This window comes from Eucalyptus grandis, chromosome 11 (assembly GCF_016545825.1).
Source record: "Eucalyptus grandis isolate ANBG69807.140 chromosome 11, ASM1654582v1, whole genome shotgun sequence".
In the NCBI taxonomy this organism is placed as follows: domain Eukaryota; kingdom Viridiplantae; phylum Streptophyta; class Magnoliopsida; order Myrtales; family Myrtaceae; genus Eucalyptus; species Eucalyptus grandis.
This window is the reverse complement of record NC_052622.1, coordinates 2,565,282-2,585,370: the sequence shown is the minus strand read 5'-3', so window position 1 is coordinate 2,585,370 and position 20,089 is coordinate 2,565,282. Positions and strand designations below refer to the sequence as shown.

The 20,089-nt window shown below is 39.6% G+C and overlaps 1 protein-coding gene and 1 long non-coding RNA gene across 2 annotated transcripts; both read left to right on the top strand.

Moving 5' to 3' along the window:
- Positions 1-741: 741 nt before the first annotated feature.
- On the top strand, positions 742-3,138 carry LOC104429846 (protein SHORTAGE IN CHIASMATA 1). The gene is made up of 2 exons (XM_010042643.2): positions 742-2,241; positions 2,767-3,138. The coding sequence occupies exons 1-2, from the start codon at positions 760-762 to the stop codon at positions 3,136-3,138; spliced, it is 1,854 nt and encodes a 617-aa protein (XP_010040945.2). The 5' UTR covers positions 742-759.
- A 599-nt stretch (positions 3,139-3,737) lies between these two features.
- Positions 3,738-5,040, top strand: LOC104424415. Its single transcript, XR_721471.3, has 3 exons — positions 3,738-4,400; positions 4,477-4,601; positions 4,702-5,040. It is a non-coding gene; the product is annotated as an uncharacterized LOC104424415 (long non-coding RNA).
- The last annotated feature ends 15,049 nt before the right edge of the window (positions 5,041-20,089 follow it).

Sequence of the window (20,089 nt, the reverse complement as noted above, 5' to 3'; positions counted from 1 at the left end):
AATTCCAGGCTTAACTTAGTTCGTAAGATCCTTCCATTTTATTTTCCCCTGGAACTTGTTGCATTTAAGCTGAACTTTGTTCTTCAAACAGCAAGCATTAGTTTTGACCAGTAGATAATTTAAGAAAACTAGAGAAAAGTGGCAACTCTGATTCATCAAGGACATCCATTTTTATCAATCTTTGATGAGTGACCCTGTGGTTACATATTGCGACATGTTTCTCTTTCTACATGAAAAATATTGAGCCAGTTCAGGAATGTTAGACCCTCCCAAATGATCATAGTCCATCGCTTAATTGATGATTGAGCATTTGCTTGTCCTTAAGAAGGCAAAGTCACTACTATCATCCAAGTCTGTATTTAGATATTTGCTAGGATAACCATCGGCAGCCACAACACCACAACAGCTGGTTGCTTTCAATTGTTTCGCCAAATGGTTGTCAGAATTTAACAAGATTCTGGTCCAAGACTGTAAGGCATTTGGTGGTTTGCTAGCAGATGGATCTTGATGACAAGCTTTCACTCAAAATAGATACTTATCGCTATATTTTTACTGACAGGATGCACCCAAGCTGAGCTTCTCAGTGAACTATATTTTGGAGGCTCAAGAAGTGGTCGCTAAATTTGGAGACACAAGTATACAGTATCTCATAGAGCCGCAGGCTGTCTTTTGGGAAGATGATGCTTATGCTGTGGGCCAGTCGGACTTCCCATGTATCCAATTTCCTTTTTAGAAGGGGAGGAGATTAGTTTGGAAGTTATGACAAGCACATCTGTGCAATATGAGCTTGTAAAGCTTCTTCACAAAGTCAAACCACTATATCTAAGTCAAAATGATGATTCTCCATTTGACACCAAAGAAATTTTGAACTTGCTTGAGAAAGACCTTTATGAATTTCCTTCACACCATTGTCTGTTTAAGGATTACCTTGAATCTGACTCTGTAATAGGAACAACTTTTCTGGAAATGGATTTTGTGAGCATTTTGGACAGACCTTGTCTACGAGGCAACTCACATTGTCAGGGACCATCAGACACAGATTATTTTTTGTCAATTAGCCCAGTTGTATTCGAGGACTTTCAGATACTTGACATTGGGACAGCTCTATTTAGTGAGGTCTTCAGCTTACAAGAAGTCCATGAACCTGAGTTCTGCAATGAAATGCTGCAGGAAAAGGTGAAGTTCAAGAATTATGAGGAATTGGTAATCAGTCGGGAACTGGCTCTTGTAGATGAGATGTTCAAATCACTGCCCGTGCCAGTTCTCCCCGACTCTGTACTAGGAACATTGTCTGCAATTGTTGCAGAAGCCCTGATTGATTTGAAGCCACAGCCTCCATTGGCATCCGATGGGATCTATTTAAATTGGCATCTATTGGAGGAAGACAACTGCAGCTCTGCGATCAATTCCTTTTATCACAATATGGTAGGGGAGCTGAACAGGAGTTTTGACTTCGAATTAAGTATTGCCAATTATGGGAAAGTCATTCTTGACTTCATCCTTCTTGATCACAATCCTAGCAGGCCTAAATTTGAAGAAGGAAGTGGGCCATTGGACATGCTTTCTGACAGGGTCTCTTTGCTGAGGGAGGATCTGACTGAGGCTTCTTCCCGGAAGTCTACTGATACTGAATACCAAAAGCCAGCAAGTCAAACACTGGTTTCTGAGTATGATTATGAGAGGGCTTCGTCACTATTTAAATCCATGTCACCATTTCATGACCTGGACTTCTTCTTGAATCCTTCGAAAGATAGAGCTGAAGAAAATAGTGTACCTGCAGGCAAGATTCCTGGTGAAATGAACAATATCCATGCGGTCAAGGTTCCTGGTGATATTACTTGCAAGGTTTCAATTAGTAGCCCCAGGGCAGGAAATCCATCTTATGAGCCACCTGTTGTAGGATCGGGCCATATTGAGCTAGGGCTTGTTTCTTTTCCTGGTGTGGTCGTTATTGTGAACACACAAAATTCAAGTGAAGTAATGTTGGTGTCCAGAAGAAGCACATATCAAAAGATTCTGGCTATGGAGAAAGAAGGAATTCAAGTAATTGAGCGTGATACAACCCTGCCAGTTGATATTATAATCAGTGCTGCAGTTTGCCTGGTGTGGTATACTCACAAGAACATTGGCAGAAAAGCCTCTGGTTTCAGTGAAGGATCTTCAGTGTTAGCTTGTCATATTGAGAATATAGCAGCAAATATTCTTACGAACTTGAGCTTCGCTTTTAGGGCATGCATTCTGGTAAATATCATTAATTATTCCTTGTTGTTAGACCTTTCTGAACTGGTTGAAAAGGAAAATTATTTCCTCTGGAGACAAAAATTTTCATTTCTGTATTTTTCTGGATAATTAAAGTAGGAAAAAGTCTAGCGGTTGTAAAGAAACATGTGCAGTGATTACATTTATATTTCAGTAACAACTGCTGTTTCAGCTCCATCTCATGCTTTTACTTGAGATTTTCTGTGTCATGCTGAAGATGAACTTAAATTGTTTCTGCATGCAAGCACAGTGTGATGATGATTTGCTATAATATACTGTGCCCTGTGCATATTGTTATGAAGCCAATAGAAAGCATAAAACAACTGTATACTTGTTACTCTTAATGGGCTTTTGCATTGGGCTCCTCCCTTTTCATACTATTACTTTTCTTCTTTTGTAATGTTCGCTTAGCCAAGTTGGCAAAAGCATGCAACTTATGTCATTCCTTACAAGAAGTTAGTGCAGGTCTGTGATTTTATGATTTTCTCATTATGTTATTTCTAGCAGATATTTGAGGGGGAATCTGGCTTTCTTGCTTCGGTAATGGAATCTTCAGATGGACTTTATGCTGCGGCAGCTAGTCTGGGAATTGATTTACAATTCCTTTGCTCCTTTTCACCTGAGTTGACTGATGAGATCATATTGAAATCTATTGCTAAGGAAACTAGGATTATTAGGGGTCTTTATACTAAACTTCCTGAATCAGAGACACTGGCAGAATCTTTCCTGAACAAATTTCCTTCTGTCAATCCACTATCAGCTCAAGCAATACTGTCTTCTGAAGGGATGCTCAGTGACTTTTTTGAATTATCTCATGAATGCAGAGTCACCACGGTCCAAAAATATCAAGTTCCTGATGAAAGTGTTTCTCTTTTTTAGTGCTTTATGCCAATTTGGGGAACGTGAGGATTCTCGGTCTATAATGACAGACTGCTCTTCTTCAGTGTCATCAGGCCCTGACTCTAAACACTGCCACAGTAAGCTGGATTCTGGAGGGAAAAGATGTAAGTACGAGAAGCACCCTGACAAAGGTAATGTACGTGTGGACGACCTGCTGCATTTTCAGCCTTCAAAACTATGTAACAGCAGCTCCTCAAAACTTCCTGGGTTTACAAATCTATATGATTCGACAATACTCAAAGATCAGGAGATACACAACAAGTTTAAAAGCCCAATTCATGTGTTGATCATTTCCTAGGTCAAAAAAGAGGGATGGATGAGTCAACTACCACATATCCTTCTAGAGTCGGCAATCGATTTGATTCTGGGATCAAGAAAGCTGTTTTCTCCTCTAATGTGACTAAGCACCAAAGCCTAGCTCCTGATGATGATTTCCTTTATTGGTACACGGGAGCACACCTAGCTACAACGGACACCTTCGATTGGACGGATATCAAGAACTCTGATATTGTTCATGAGGACACTAAAGGTGAAGCTATCAACCTTACCCATCCATCAATTGCTAATCCTTTGAGTTTTCATTTTCATTGCCAGATCTGGAAAACAATGCCAGAGGTGGATCCAATCATGCAAGTAGATTTTCCTTCGATCGACACAATTATCCGACTTTCCCAACAGTTGCTGTGAGCAATTCTACTTCATTCATTCATAGCCCTGGGAATCATCAAAGGCAAAGTTTACAGGAAGAAACTGATTGCTTTGTATCTACGGAGCTAGTAAATGACAAAATGCCTACCGACAATCAAGACAAACTCTTTAAGGGGTTTTTGGATGGGAGATCCATGGAGAACTTACATGGTATACCAGTACAGGAGAACAGGGCAAGGTATAATGGAACACCACTTAGAAATGCCATTCACATGCCCCACTTGCAAAAAGGTTCACCCTGGACAATTGAGTTTCTGAACAGAATCCGGGAAAAGAGCAAGTTGTGGCGACAATCCCTTCCATCCAGTGCATCTCCTTGTTATGGCAACACACGGACCAAATCAAATACAACAAAGAGAAGAAGTCCATCGATTCTCGAATTTTTTAAGTATCAAGGAGGTAGCACTGTCAGAAAAACACCTGAGGAGAAGAGGCAGAAGAGATCCACACAATCATTTGGTTCATTCAAGAATGGAAAAGTGGCAGCATCTCTGGTCCCTTCATGGACTCCTGTGGATAAAAGAGCAAGACGGGTTTGTCTGAATTCCTTATTCGATCTTTCCAGTGCTTTCTACCAAAATTTCAAATAAATAGCTCATTTTAGTGCAGAAACTTTCCTTCGTGACAAATGATGCTGAGAGCCAGACTAAGCTGATTTGGGGTGATAAAGCCAGAGAAATTCACGACCACTGAACAATGTGCTTCTTGAGCTGATCAAAGGATAGAGAGTCAGGGTGAGTAATCTCCCTTTACAAAATAGCTTCACTTTTTGTGAAGATGGCGAGTTAACTGGATTCCTCGGATCATATCTAATTTTTACATAATTTTTCACAGAACTGAAGAACCAAGAAAAATTTATGGGATTTCCCAGGGGATTTTTCATCAAGAAATTATGCACTTATAGGTGAGTTTCCATTAGGATTTATTTCCTCTATTAAGTCAGACTAGGCTTATGGCCGAAAAAATGTCAGAGTAGGCTGGCAACTTCAGCTGCACAGATCAAACATTAACAAATGTTCTCTCTTATTAGTCGAGCAAATTCCTCTAGCATTTTGAATAGAACTATCTAGAGAAATTAAAGTCATCACTGATGTATAGTTCTAGTATTGTTATTCAGTCTCTAATTCTGACAGTCAAGTAGCTGCACTGTGAATTGAAGGGCTTACTTTTGAAATCCAGATATGGTTTTAGAAAATTTTCTGAAGGAAACCATGATTCTCCATTATATATGGATTTTTGGTTTGCGATGATGTGGTTTACTGCAAATGTAGACAAAAGCTTCATGACACAAATGTAGATTCAGCTAGTCATATTTACAAGGGTTGATGCGGATCTAAGTTTCGGCATTGTTTATGCATGCTATCTGCTAGTCAATTGTCATTCTGACTAGAAACTAAATTGTGGAATCTCTCAGAAAAAAGGGTGAGGACCTGAAGACACTGAAGAATCTCTCTGAATATCCAACTTCAGTGTTCTCAATCCTCATTTCCTGACTAAAGAAATTATCACCCTCTTTAACTGTAGAACCATCTTCTTGATTTCTCATTCTATTTAACTAGCCTTTAATCGTGTGTTACGCACGGTGCCTGTGAACTAATTTATATATATTGAAGTGAATTATATTATATCAATGGCTTTTCTCACTCTTTTTAAAATTCTCTTTAAATCAGTCTCGAGTCTTTTGCTTGAGATCTACATGACATTCAACACAACTTCATTTCACTTTTTGAACATCCATTCTATTAAAAAAACACCAACACTTAATATACCTTGGCGAATTGCACACCTTCGCAAGCATTCTCTTGAAATGATTTTGAACTTGTGTGTGTATGCAAAAGAGGAAAGTATTAGGAGGATTGCATACCCTTTTACTAGGTCGACGAAATATGGTACGAGAATCAGCACATCGGTATCATGTTCAAGCGGAGTCAGGCTTGTTCAGACCATGACTCGAGTTACCATTCACCTCAGTCTCAAGCCACCATCTGCCATACAAAGCTTGAGGAATATATTCTACAGAATGTTCCTACGCATGTGATGTGCACTTAACATAACGGCATGAAAAAGGAAACCAGCACAAGAAGCAATTACAGGTGATAAAGAGAGTCGGAATTGGCCGCTTTCTTATCTAAAAAACAACGTGGAATCTGTATATCAGGGGGGACACGGAGCAGAAAAAAAGAGAAAGCATAAACAAACACATTCAGCACAAGAAACCAGGACCCGATTCATTTCTTTATTTATTAATCTACTTTGTTTTCCTAATGAAAAGAGCTTGGAAATCTAGAGGGACAATTGAAAGCCGGAATGGCATAAAAGAAGTGTGTTTTCTTTAATGTGCTGTCCCATTCGTTCCCTTGTCTCTTTTCCTTCCATTTGATTCTTCACATCCAGTCGGGTTATACCAATCCAATGGTTCTTTCGATGGCCCATCTCTGGAAAAGTATAAAAAATTATTCTATGCTTACTCCATTTACGTCAATTCAGTATTAAATCTTTGAGTTGTACTTATTGACTCTCAAGTTTTTTGACAATTTGCCTATATAATCTATCTGAACCAATTTTGATAGAAGATCGTTGATAATAGATGTTAATTGTGCTATGTGACACAACTAACATTGAAGCGGACAAATTTTAAATATATATATATATATATATATTTACGTTTTTGTATTTTTATTATTTTTTCCCTTCTTTTCTTTTTATTTTTTTCAACTTTGGGCTGGTAAGGTTGTCAGCCACAGTTGGTCTAGCCGAGGGCGTGGAGGCCCTCGCCCAAACCTCACCTGTGGCAAGCGATGGTTAGACATCAACCTCGTTGGCCCATTGTTAAGAAAGGAAAGAATGCCTCCTCATCCAGACTTGCCTATGGTTGGTGAGGGTCAACTAGCAACATTGCTAGTCCACAGTTGGGGAAAAAGTAAAGTAAGAAAAAATTAAAAATTAAAAAATTATTCACTTCAGCGTCAATAGTGTTATGTAGGACGATCGATATCTATGTCAGCAATTTCTGGTAAAAATTGACTAGATGAACTACATTAGCAAATTGTCAAAATGTTTAAAACTAAATCGTCACAATTAAAAGATTTATGACTCAATTGACATATGTGCAATAGATTGAGGACCTTTTTTTTTTATGCATTTCTTCCCATTTTAATTGTTGTATGAGCAGTCACTACCCTTCCATGTACTTAATAAGCAATCATGACGTGTAAGGATTTGAACTAAGGAAGGTGCATTCAGTAACAATCTCGTGTTTGATAGAATTTTCATCTGTTTCCTGGATGAGAGTATATGCAAGCATTGCCTGCTGAATTGGCAATTTCTTGAAGACTGAATACCATAAAGAGAACTTAGAAGTGATTGGCCATTTTCAAAGTTAAGAGGAAAAAAAGGCAGAGAAAATGACATATACGTTAGGGAACAAAAAGTACAAAAACTTGAAGTTAGATTCCGGTGAGAAATCGGAGCTTGGCTGGTAATGAGGAAGATCCAGAAGTGGTTATGCGTGAAAGTATTATAGAGAGAGAGAGAGAGAGAGAGAGAGAGAGCGAGATATGGCGTTCGCGATCGGGGATGCATATACTAAGTACAGCAGCCGCAACAATGGTGCATTGAGTTCTGAGGAAGCTTAGCTTTGGAAGCCTCTAACGTAAGTCTCATCTCCCAATGTACGCGGCCCATTCACTGATTTGGATGTCTCGCTGCCTCATCAATGTCAGGAACATTTACAGAGATGATATCAACTTTCCGATTTTTTGGGAGACTATCGACCCTCCATTCTCACTATCATTCCTTGCCTCCCTTCTCTCTCTAAATGCCTTTTAAGAACCCCCTCAAAACCCATCCCATTCACTATCCCATTTGAGCCCATCTTTTACTTGGCCACATCTTATGACCGCCACGCCATCATCAGAAACTAGGGATGCATTCGCTGTGGTAGTGTGCAAAATGGACCGCCCAAATCAAAAATCGCTTGGATCGAACCGAATCGGCCGATTGGGTTCCGTTTCTTAGACTGTCAGTCCGATTCCCGATTCTTAGAAATGGAATCTATATTCAGGTGGTCCGATTTCCAATTCCAAAGGGAGATCGGACCAGACCATATCGACTACATATACTTTTGTTTTATTTTGATTTCTTTAGAAAAAAAAAATTAGTGGGTGTAGTTTGTTGTTGGCGAGAAAATAAAACTTATAATTGTACAATAAAATATTTGGATAGAAGTATAGAATTTGTCTTTAACTTTGAATTTTTCTCGTCATGCTTTGGAAAATTAGATATTCAGATGAAGACATGAAAATAAAAGTGACCGGTTCTCCATTTTCAAAGTTGGGAATCGGATTGAACCGGAAACTGGTGAACCTACATTCGTCAATACCCCGTCATGAAATGTGCTCAAATGCCCAAGCTTTTCCCTGTCATAAATCTTTGCCGTAACCCACACTCTTCCCCATGCTCTTGCGTTCTACTCTCTTGCCCTCCCCCTCCCTTTTTTTTTTTTTTTTTTTAAATACTTTAGTTGCTCCAACAAATTTGCTAATATTTTGCGAGAAAAATGTCAAAAAGTTCTAGATCTATTGTATTGATATTAATTTAGTTATAAATTTTTAATAGTGTCATTTTAGTTCTAAATCTTTTGACTTGATGCCAATTCAATCATAAACCTTTTAATGATGCCAATTTAGTCATAAAACTTTTATATACTACCAATTTAGTCCTAAAATTTTTGATTTAGTGCCAATTTAGTCATTTCGACAAATTTTCGCTAGATTTTGCTTATGTAGACCTTGGTCGACCACTACTAGCACTGACATAGATAAATTTTAATAATATTTCGATTTTTTGTTTTTCTATTTTACTATTTTTTCTGAATTTTTTCTCTCCTTCCTTTCTTCTTCCTCTAGATGGTGGCTGGTCGGAAGGCGATGGTCGGGTGAGGCCAAGCCTTAGGGAGGGTGGCCTTGGCGAGGGCAGCCTCACCGCATTTGGCCTAGGCAAGGCCAACCCATGCTAGGGCCCAGCTTGCCTTGGCTAGGCAAGGCCAACTCACCCGGTTCGTGGTTGGCGGTCGACTATCTCCGACTAGCCAGCCATCACCTTGAGGAAGAAAGGAAGGAGAGAGAAAAAAGAAAAAAAGAAGAAAAAATTAAAAATAAAATAGTATTAAAATAATATTAAAAATTGTCCATGTCAGCTCCAGTGGTGTCATGTATGCTGGCCGACATCCATGTCAGCAAAATCTAGTTAAAATTTCTTGAAAAGACTGAATTAGCACCAAATCAAAAGGTTTAGGACTAAATTGACACTCCTTGAAAAAGTTTAGGATTAATTTGGCACCGTTAAAGTTTTCAAACTAAATTGACATAAATGCAATAATTTTAGGATTTTTCTAACACTTTTTCCAATATTTTGCCTCAATCATGCCCCGCCATTCCAATGGGAATTGGGCATGGGCGACAGCGCATCCATTAGCTTTTTTGGAGCTGTTCTTTTCATCAATAAAAATATTAGAACATATTTTAAGGGATTCTTTAATTTTCTTTTCGTGTACGATTCTTAATGTTATTATTCAGGATTAAATCTTTAAGTCTCTTTAGAAAAATCATAAGTGGGAAAATGATTTGTCATGCTCAAGCATTACATATGTTGCTTAAGTGGGTCTTTACGCCCCTGAATAATGCAATGCCAAACGAGAAAGGAAATTTCTTAAGCTATTGACTATTGATGATCTTAGTGCTTTACATTGGGATCATAGGAGATAACCCAATAGTTACAAGATGTCCTAAACAAGCCCGAACAAATAGGTCTTTGTTTCGGAAATATTTTATTGTGTAGACACAATATACTTGCAATCCTCAATTAATTACCAAAGTTACACGAAGAATGGAAGCCATAAAAATTTCATCAAGTCAAGTCCATAAAGAAAGGCTTAACTGTGTAGATTGACCAAGGATGTCTTTGATTTGTGGATTCATTTTAGTCTAGAAAAATTCCAAGCAAATGCCTAAAATTCTCTCATTTTCTTTAAAAAAAAAAGAGTATAAAATGAACATTATTTTAAATAAGGGCCTGAAGTATCATCATTTCTCAAATAATGATTTGAAATTGCCATATCAGTCTTCAAGAAGGGCCTACTCTCACCGATCAAAGGGCGTTTTCATCTTTTATTTCTTTGAATTTTTTTCCCTTTTTCTGTTATTTTCATTTTTTTCCTTTTCCCTTTTTCTTTTTCTCTTCTCTCTGCCGGCCATGGCGAAGGTTGCTAGACTCAAGCGAGGGCGTAAGGAGGTTGGCGACCTCTGCTGGCCATTGATGAGGCACATGGTTGGGGGAGGGAAGAGGGAAAAAGAAAAAGAAAAAGAATATATTTTGAATTTTTTCAACCAAGATATCCTTTCAATAGTTATTAGCTAGCCAAAAGTCTTTATTTGAGACGATATGGTCATTTCAGGTTCTTATTTGAAATAACTTCCACTTCAAATTCTTATTTGAAAAATAAGAACACTTCGAGCTTTAATTTGAAATTTTCTCTTTTAATTTTCTTTCGAGTTTAAGTCTCAGCCACCAAAAAACTGCACAATGACGAGAACATAAGCTGGTGCGGTTAGCTGGATGCAGAAGGTCTCGATGAATCAAATCTTCATCTTCTCCTTATTCAAAGTATACAATAAATGCTAATGACAAAAGCAACCCACACCAAAATTGTTGGTTTATTATGGTGTTCTTCTCCATCCAAACCACTCCAACATAGCATAAATTGTCCACAAATTCTTAAATGTATTATACGGTAGCCAATTTAATCCTAAACATTTCAATTGTGCCAATTTAGTTCTAAATTTTGACAACTTGTCAATTAAATCCTAATCCTAATTTGTGCAAATTTAGTCCTAAACATTTTGACAATTTACTAATTTAATCCTAATCTCTTGATGATTTGTCAATTTAGTCATTTTAACCAATTTTGATCGGGAACTACTAATGTGATGATCTAGTTAGTGCCGAACATCCTATATGGAATAGCCAACCCTTTCCTTCTTTCTCTGCCCTGGTCGTTGGGCCTGGCCACCGGCAGAATGACGATTTGGCCGTCAAGACTTAGGGTTGTTGCTTGAAGGTCTTGCGTGTTTTCCACAGTGATTTGACTAACGGAAGTTGATGTAATCGACTTACAGTGAACACCTCTCTGTTTCGACTACGGCTATAAAAGTGACGCATGACTTCTTTACTGGTATTGCTGCCTCACCAAAAAAAGAAAAGAAAAAAAGAAAAAGAGGATACTGGAGCAGCTCTAAGGATGAAGTAGGAGATTAACCGAGAAGTGATAAACGTTGACTCGACTTGGAGTCATTCGGGGACTTTCAATTTCACGACATTTGATTGGAAGAAACATGGAAACTCCAAATTGCAATTGAAAACGAAAGCAATAATTAACTTTATCTGGAATTATTAGATACCTTAAATGCATGCACCCATCTCTCATACGGCACATAGATCAAAGATGCTTAGGATACTCTATGAGATTTTTTTTTTTTTGACAAGATATTCTATGAGATTGAAACACACCCAAAAGTCCCTTTGTCAATTCAGTTTGTGTGTTGTAAGAATGCCAAGACTCACTGCATGCAGTAACTATAACAGTGAAGGTGATTAAGTACAAATAACAATCCTAGTAACTCTGTTGATGCCAACAAAGCATGTTGCATAGGGCATACTTCAGTTTCGTGGATCAAGCGATAGACAAGGCATACGTGGCTATAACTGTAAACGTAGCCAAGTTAAAGAAAAATTCAAGAACCGCTTAAGTAATGAGCAATCTCATGCCCTCTCCCTAACTTTTGGTTCTTCATTTTGGGTGTATGAAACTTCTTGTGCTCGGGTGATGTCTTGCTTTTAATAATCACTTTCCTTCCAATAGTATGTTCGTTAATGTATATTAACTCAAGTAGATTAGACTAAGTGATCAAATTAATCCTTCTTCAACAGAAAAAGGCTAATGACTGCATATGTACACTCATCATCAATGTAAATTTCTGCATATGAATTCAACAAGATTGACAATTCAGTAATATAGAGGTACTCACCGGAATGGAATGTCGCACGATTTTGTACCACGCTTCTTCTTCTTCTTCTTTTCCTTGCGAACTTCATCCTTCTCTGCGCTCGGTGAAATATATCGAACCTAGTTAATAATTTCTCTGTCTATGCATCCCCGTGGGAGGCTAGTAATATGAAAATTATCAGTTGAATAAAATTGACTTGGGTCAAAACTCAGCCTTTTCCTCCCGTTCATTTGCAGAAAATAATCCTACAGCAGCCACAGCGTTGCCTTTTCTTTTCTTTTCTTTTTTTCACAGAAAAAGAAGGCACTGTACAATTGACTCGGTAAACTATATTGCCTATGGCTTCTTGATACATAGACTCGTTAAATGGGTGGGTCGGGTCGGGTTTGGGTCGGGTCATAATGGTCCGACCCAAATCGACTCATTTAACCCGTTTATTGCAATGCAAAATTTTTGACCCATACCCATACCCGACCCGACCCATTACTAAACTTAATATATATATATATATATATATATATTTTAAAAAATTGCTCTGAACTAAAGGGCTGAGTGATTTTCTGCTAAAAGGCTGTCCCTAAAGGGCTTGAACGGGAGTTGTTCACCCACTGTGGGATGCATACCTGCAGGAAATTTACTCTCCTTCCCTGGTTCTAAGTCTAGGTCCATTCATGGTATCAGAGCCATGGTTTCGTTTGTAATGTTATCCATTCCATGCGCTTGGTAGGTGAATCCAGTGCTGAGAAGATCTCCTTACATCATGTCAACATAACCAGAAATTCTCGAAGCACCCGTTTCTCTTGCTCCTTCTTCTTCATCTTCAACTCCTTCAGAATTTCGTGTTTCCAATGCTTCTAAGATAGATTATCTTTATGAAGTCTCTCTTAGTGATGAAACCAAGATTTCTAAAACTCAACTTCCTCTCATGAACCCTTACTCCGCTTTTGCCAAACCCAACTCATCATTTTCACCTATCCGCTCCATCCGCCAACTTATTCACCAAACCCCAAAGCAAGTAAAGGAGTATGTCCAGTCCTCCAAATTCGACCAACATCCCATTCCTGCCACTGAAAAAGAGTACTTTGTTACTCTTCAAATTCCTCCAGAATTCCCCAGACAATGGGCTCAACAGGGATATACTCATGTCCATTATGGAGCTGTTCGTCTTGCTCTTACCTTTCATGGTCGTAAAGGTTTGCCAGTTGTGGCCAGAATAGCATTGTTGGATACCAGGTTTTTACAATACCAGCATGCTTGCATCGGTATTGTCCAAACAACTTTGAATGCTGGAACAATCTTTGTGACTCTATATCCAAACTTCAACATCGCTCTTTCAGACCCCCAGTTACTCTCTTTTCTGAAAGTTCAAGTCCAGCTCACTGGAGCTCCTCAAACTACTGACTCTGTAGCTGCAACTCTACATTACCAGATGGTTTATCGAGTGCAGAACCATGCACTTGATCTCAACTTCAACAATGGTAATGAAGATGCTTTGTTCATCTCTATGCAAAATGACCAGGCATCCTCTATCCATGTTCCCAGACAGATCCCGAAGGATACATTGGCCAAGCTCCTTCCAGAGACCTGGATTACCAACTACGAAAAGCTACACCAGCATAACAAGCCTTTCCAATCTACGGACTCAGAGTTCGTACGAAAAAAAGATGGAACTATTTCCATCAAATTTGGCAAGGAAAAGGAAGAAAGTCCTTCTATCTTCCAGACCCTCTTCATGATTGAACCATGTGTTCCTCAATCAATTTCCGAGCCAGACCCAAAAAAGCTTGTTAGACACTTTAACGGTGACGGACATCCTGTCCATTACTACAAAGACAACTATAGTCATTGTTTTTGGGATCCTTTTTGTCAATGCTCCTATTGTACAAAATCCCCTAACGAGGTAGATCCTTTTGCAAAATCTCCACCTCGAAGGAAAAAGCCAAAGGATAAGGTGTACCAAAGGTACTTAAACGGAGATCCATCCGTTGATACTCTTAGTGAGTGTGATAAATACCAGTTCATGGTCTCCTATGCATCACCTCCACCACCGAGTACAAGACTACATCCCAAGCCTTACCAGATCCACCAAAAACACCCCCACCATCTCCTCCTCGAAAAACAAGCTCTCTCTCCATTTTATAAGCCAATTCTCAAATGGGCTAGGAAACATTCTTACCCACTTGAAACTCCACTAGAAGCACCACCTACTTCTTCCATTGCCATGTTCCGAAAACGAGGGCGCGTTTGATAACGTTTCTGTTTAAAAATTGTTCCGTGGGAACGAAATAGAAAAAAAAGTGTTTCGTTCCTGGGAACAATTTCTCGAACAAAAAAACGCGTTTGGTAAACTTGTTCCGGGAATAAAAAATAAATAGAAACATGTTTGGTAAATTTGGATAATTTTTTTTATTTCTTTTATTTTTCTATTTTTTTCTTATTTTTCCTTTTTCTCTTTTTTCTTTTTCATTTTTTTCTTTTGGCCGGTCGCCGGCCAAGGCCTTGGCCGGCGACCGGCCGGCGAGGGTCGGCTCGCTTGATCCGGCGAGGCCGAGCTCGCCCGGCGGGCGGCGCGGCCTCACCGGCCACCGCTAGGCGACGCCGACTCGCCTGGGCCGGCGCGAGGTCGACCTCGCCCGGATCCGGCGAGGCGAGCTCGCCAGCCATGGCGAGGCCGACCCTCGCCCCGGCTACGGCGAGCCTCGGCCTCGCCGGGACGGCGAGCCTCGGCCTCGCGGGCCGCGAGCCCTCGCCGTGGTGGGCGAGGCCGCCGGCCCTCGTCGGCTCTGGCCGCCGCCATGGCGAGGCCGGCGACCGGCCAAAAGAAAAAGAACAAGAAAATAAGAGAAAAAGAAAAAAAAAGTATTTCTCAAAAGTGTTTCTAAACAAGAAACACAAAATTTGTGTTTCTTGTTTCTGTTTTTTTTTGTTCCCGGGAACAAAAGAACAAAAAAGGAACAAACGCACTCCAAACACGTTGCCTTTTGTTCCCGGAACAAAAAACAGAAAAAGTGTTTAAAAACAAAAAAGAATACAAACAAACGCAGCGACTTTCCCCTCTTGTCAAAGAAAGTTCTAAACTCTCGTTTCGGCTTCAAAGGAATTTATTGATCCACATGGTAGATACTGCCATGTTCCTAATATTCCAACCCCCACTGATGTGGATGAACATGGGAGACAGAGAGAGACTCCTGTCTTGAAGTCGGTTTCTAAATTGGCAATCGTAGACTCGTTGGTACAAAATAATGCCTTTAAAGCAATTGATTCCAAGATTGGAAATGTACAACAAGATCTCCGAAGGTATGATGAAAGCACCAAAGATACTTTCGAGTTCCAAAAAGGCTTCACGCCCGGAATCGGGACAACATCTTGGGTATCATTATCTTGAAAGTCCAAAGCCAGAAATAGAAAAGCTCAAGAAGCAAATCCAACTTCTTGAAGAAGGAAGGTTTAGACCTTTCGATCCATTGGCACCTTCAGTTAGAACCGGGTATTTACCTCCACCACCACGTACATCTATTTTTGCCACTATTCCGTAAGATCCCTACGAAGAGAACCCGACATGGCGAAATACGAAATCGTCTCAAGGCCCCGCGTAAGGACAAAGGAAAAGAAAAATACCGCCTACGTAATCAAGTTCGATTGTTATAAGAGAAAGATCGAATCGATGATGTTATCCAACCCATTAGAATCCTTTCTAAAGGATTTGGGTGCTCAGAACCTAAACTCGCTACTCAACAACCCGATCCCCGTCATTCCGTAAAAGCAGGTTTTGTTCCCGTTGAACACACTACTCCTGAGACTGAATCAGATTCAGCATCTCTTTCCTCTTCTTCATCTTTCTCTGTTCCTACAGTTGACTCTCTCCCCATTGCACCAATAACTTCATCGATATTCATGGATGACCCTCCTGATGATGAAATGGAATCAAACTATTCGAGCGAAAATGTTCAGACAAACAATTCCCGCTCAAAGATGTGTCCATAGCATCAAAATAGTTCTTCACTATCGATGATATTCCTTATCATAAATGGCCACAAAGACTTGAAGACTTTCATACTTGGTTGAATACTCAGTCCATCACCAACCATGATATGAATGATGTCCTTTACAACTTTGTTACAAGGTTTACGGGCAGCCTCAAACTTTGGTGGCAATCAATTTCGAACAGGACCGCATTCATTTCCGATGTCACCAAATTTCGGCCATGCCATCACTCTCTTATATCATGTCTTTGTGGGAAAACCCACTGATCTCATAGAGATGAAAAGAAGAGAATTTTTCGAAAGAAAATGCTGCTCCTCCGTAAGAAGCATCTTGATAAGCATTATCAAGTGATGCTTAAGCTTTTTTACCAAATTGGCGCGATCCAAATTTAAAGCATGTTCTCCTTACTTCCATCCCTAAGGAACTATCCTGCATGGTTGAAAGATCCTTTTTGGAAAACAAAGGAGAGTACAAGATATTCCCTTGGGAGAAATACAGCAAGAAGTCCATCTGTGCCTAGAAGAATTATGCTTAAAGTGCCGTACATACATCACAGATGAAAAACGTCTTGAATCAGCTTGCTCTCGCCAGAAGCTAAAAATCAAATGCTCCAAGCAAGACTGTGATGGTACTTGTGGTAAGTACTCTCGGAAAAAGAAACATTACAAGAAGTTTTGGATAAACAAATCCAAACATGGTTCCAAGCATTTCCAGAAAAAGAAGAAATGGCGATACCTACGCAAAAGGAAGGATTGCACAGGCCACAAGAAATCAAACCGTTGCTACATCTGCAACCAGAAAGGACATTTTGCCAAAAATTGTCCACAAGCAAGAAAATGTCATAATCGTCTAATTCATCACATTGAGAATGAAATAGGTATTTCTCTTGAAAATGATGATATTGAATCATTATTCTCTGCTGACGAAAAACCATCTGAACAAACACTTTGTGTCATTCCTTCTTACCAAACTTCCAGTGAGACTGAGTCAGACTCAGAATCTGAAGATATTTTTCATATATCATCCTCATCTCCAGAACCTAACTTTGACATATTTTCAAGTCAAACTCAGTGTCCCCATTTCCTTGTAAAAATCCTCACTTCAAAGTTTGCCAAACCCATCACTGTTATCGCCCTCATTGACACAGAGCAAGTTGTTCAATATTGACACTAAGGTTCTTCTTGAAGAATTCTGGACTCCTTACATCCGATATTTCAATTCCGCCTCAGAGATACCTTCTCCACAAATGTCGAACCACTCCCGTAATGTCCAGCTTCTTCCTCGGTGTTCTATAACCACAAAAATCTTTGGATCAAGCCTCCCAATAAAGACCTGATAATTGAGTGATATCATGACTCAAATCTCTCAACTCCGTATCATTCCTGGAAAAGGTCTTAAATATAAAGACCAATTCTCTGAGTTCGTCAATATTCAGAGACTTTTTTCCATTCAGATGAGTCTATTAGATCCAATCATGCAAAAGTTGTTAGAATCTTGTTCGGAATCCCATTCAGAATTCGCTCAGAAATGTTCTCATCATTTATGGAAAAATCCAGAGTTCTTTGTTCGTCTTCCCTTTAAGAAGAATGAAGATATAAATCCAACTAAGGCGAGTCACATGGGAATGAATCCAGAACATTTGGCTTTAGCTCAAAGGGAATGCTCGAATTATTGCAACAAAGCCTTATTGAAATTTCGATTCTCAATGGGCCTCGTGAAGCCTTTTACGTCAATAAGCGTTCGAGCAAAAACAGAGGAAAAATGAGATTGGTAATCAACTATCAACCTCTCAACCTTTTTCTCCAAGATGATAAATTCCCTTTACCATCCGAGACTCTCTCTTTGCTGGTTTAACCAAGGCCCATATCTATTCCAAATTCGACCTCAAAGTTGGATTTTGGCAATTGGGCATCCATCCTGAAGACAGATCCAAGACAAGATTTTGTATCCCAAACCAGCACTTCTAGTGGAAAGTACTTCCTTTTGGCTTAAAGGTAGCACCATCCCTTTTCCAAAAGGCCATGTGTCGTATTTTCCAACCAATCTTATCAAGTGCAGCCATATACATTGACGACATTCTGCTCTACAGTCCTGACGAGCAATCACACTGCCAACTCCTTGAGCAATTCGCAGAAATTGTCAAAAAGCATGGCATTATGCTTTCTCAAAGGAAAATGAATATTGCCCAAACAGAGATTGAATTTCTTTGGTATGCACCTCAACAAAGGTACGTACTACCCGGGGCCACATATTGCTCAAGAATTATTGAAGTTTCCTGAAGATAACTTCACTACAAAACAAGTTCAGCAATTTCTTAGGATAATCAATTATCTTAGGGATTTTGTCCCAAACATTGCAAAGCTTCTGATTCCTTTGCAATCCATTGTATAGAAGAATCCCCCACCTTGGGGAAAAACCCAGACTAAAGCGAGTTCTTGAGCTTAAGGAGATTATGCAGAATCTCCCACCATTACAAATACCATCAACAGAAAAAATTCTTCAAACCGATGCCGTGATGAATACTTGGGCAGCCATCCTGTTCAAGAAATTGATGGTAAGAGACACCTTTGTGCTCACAAAAGTGGAAAGTTTTCTCCAAATAAAATGCATTACATTCCACTTTCAAAGAAATCTTAGCAAAAATGGAATAAAAAAGTTTGAGTTTCATCTCATCGGCCATCACTTCCTGGTAGAATTAGACATGGCATCTTTCCCTTAGATGACCAAGTTTAAACAGAAGCAGATTCCAAATTCCCAACTACTTCGATGGGCTGAATGGTTCTCAAAATACTCATTTGAAACCAAACATATTCCTGGAAAGAAGAATGTGCTTGCTGACTTCTTATCAAGGCCAAAAGCACCAGCCGAAATCAACATGTACATCAAGAGGCCTGCTTTTCATATGCTCAATCATGGGGTGAAATACAAGATTGAGAAGATCAAAGATTTGCAAAGCTGGAAATATCCCCGTGAGATTATCCAAAAAATCCCGAATGACAGCCTTGCTGAGAACTTGAGAATCTCATGGGCAAAGCCATACGGACCTATTCGATTCAATGGAGGTTCGATTCTTTATCCTTTTGGGTTAAATATGAATTATCCATTCATTCATCCTCTTATTTGGAAGGAAGATGATTTCCCTGAACAGCTCAAGACGTTATTGTGGTACTTAACTAATAAGTACTTGATAGCCATTGAAATTCCAACCAGAAGGTTCATTGCTAACCTCGCCAGGATATTCTTACTTGGAAGAAATGTTGAAAAAGAAAGTGATAAGAATCTCTTAGACTTTCTTAATTGGTTCCATTCTCCTACTTACTAGAAACAACTTTTGGAAAGGGAATTAAGAACCATGACACCAAATCCTGAAGTCCATACCATCCTGTTTTTCAGACGTCCATGGCATTTTTTCACAAACAATGGAAGAATCATTAATGCCCCACAGGAAATAGGAACCACATCCTATAAACCTCACTTGGACAGCCGAGAAGCACAGATTCACAAATCTTAACCCAGATCTGTTAGATTTTGTGAACACGAATACCAAGAACTCCAGAGAATCCTATGCCAGAAAACAAAACCATTCCCGAAAATGTTTGGAATAATGTACCCACTACGTGGGATCATTCAATTTTTATAATTTTTAAAATAATTATTTTAAAAAATCGAATTTTAATTATTTTTTATTTTTTAAAAAATAAAATTTTAATTATTTTTATTTTTTAAATATAAATTTTGTTTTTCTTTTTTCTTCTTCTTCTTCTTCTTTGGCCGGTCGCCGTCCACGACGACGGCGGCCGGCCACAGGCGAGCCTCGAGCTTGCCCGGCTCGTCGATGCCGCGCGAGCTCGAGGCTCGCTGCATCCGACGAGCTCGAGTTTCGCCGGCGTCGGGCGAGGCTCGAGCTCGCTGGCGTCCGGCGAGGCAGATCTGCGAGCCTCGAGCTTGCCGGCGTCGAGCGAGGCCTCCGCCTCACCAGATTCGGTGAGCCTCGAGCTCGCCGGGCATCGGCGGCCTCGCCGAGATCGTGAGCTCGAGCTCGCTGGACACGTCGGCAAGCTCGAGGCTTGCCTAGCTGGTCACCGGCCATTGCCGTGTCGGCGACAGAGGAAGAAGAAAGAAAAAAAAAGGAAAGAAAATAAAAAATAATTATAATTTCGGTTAAAAAATTGTAA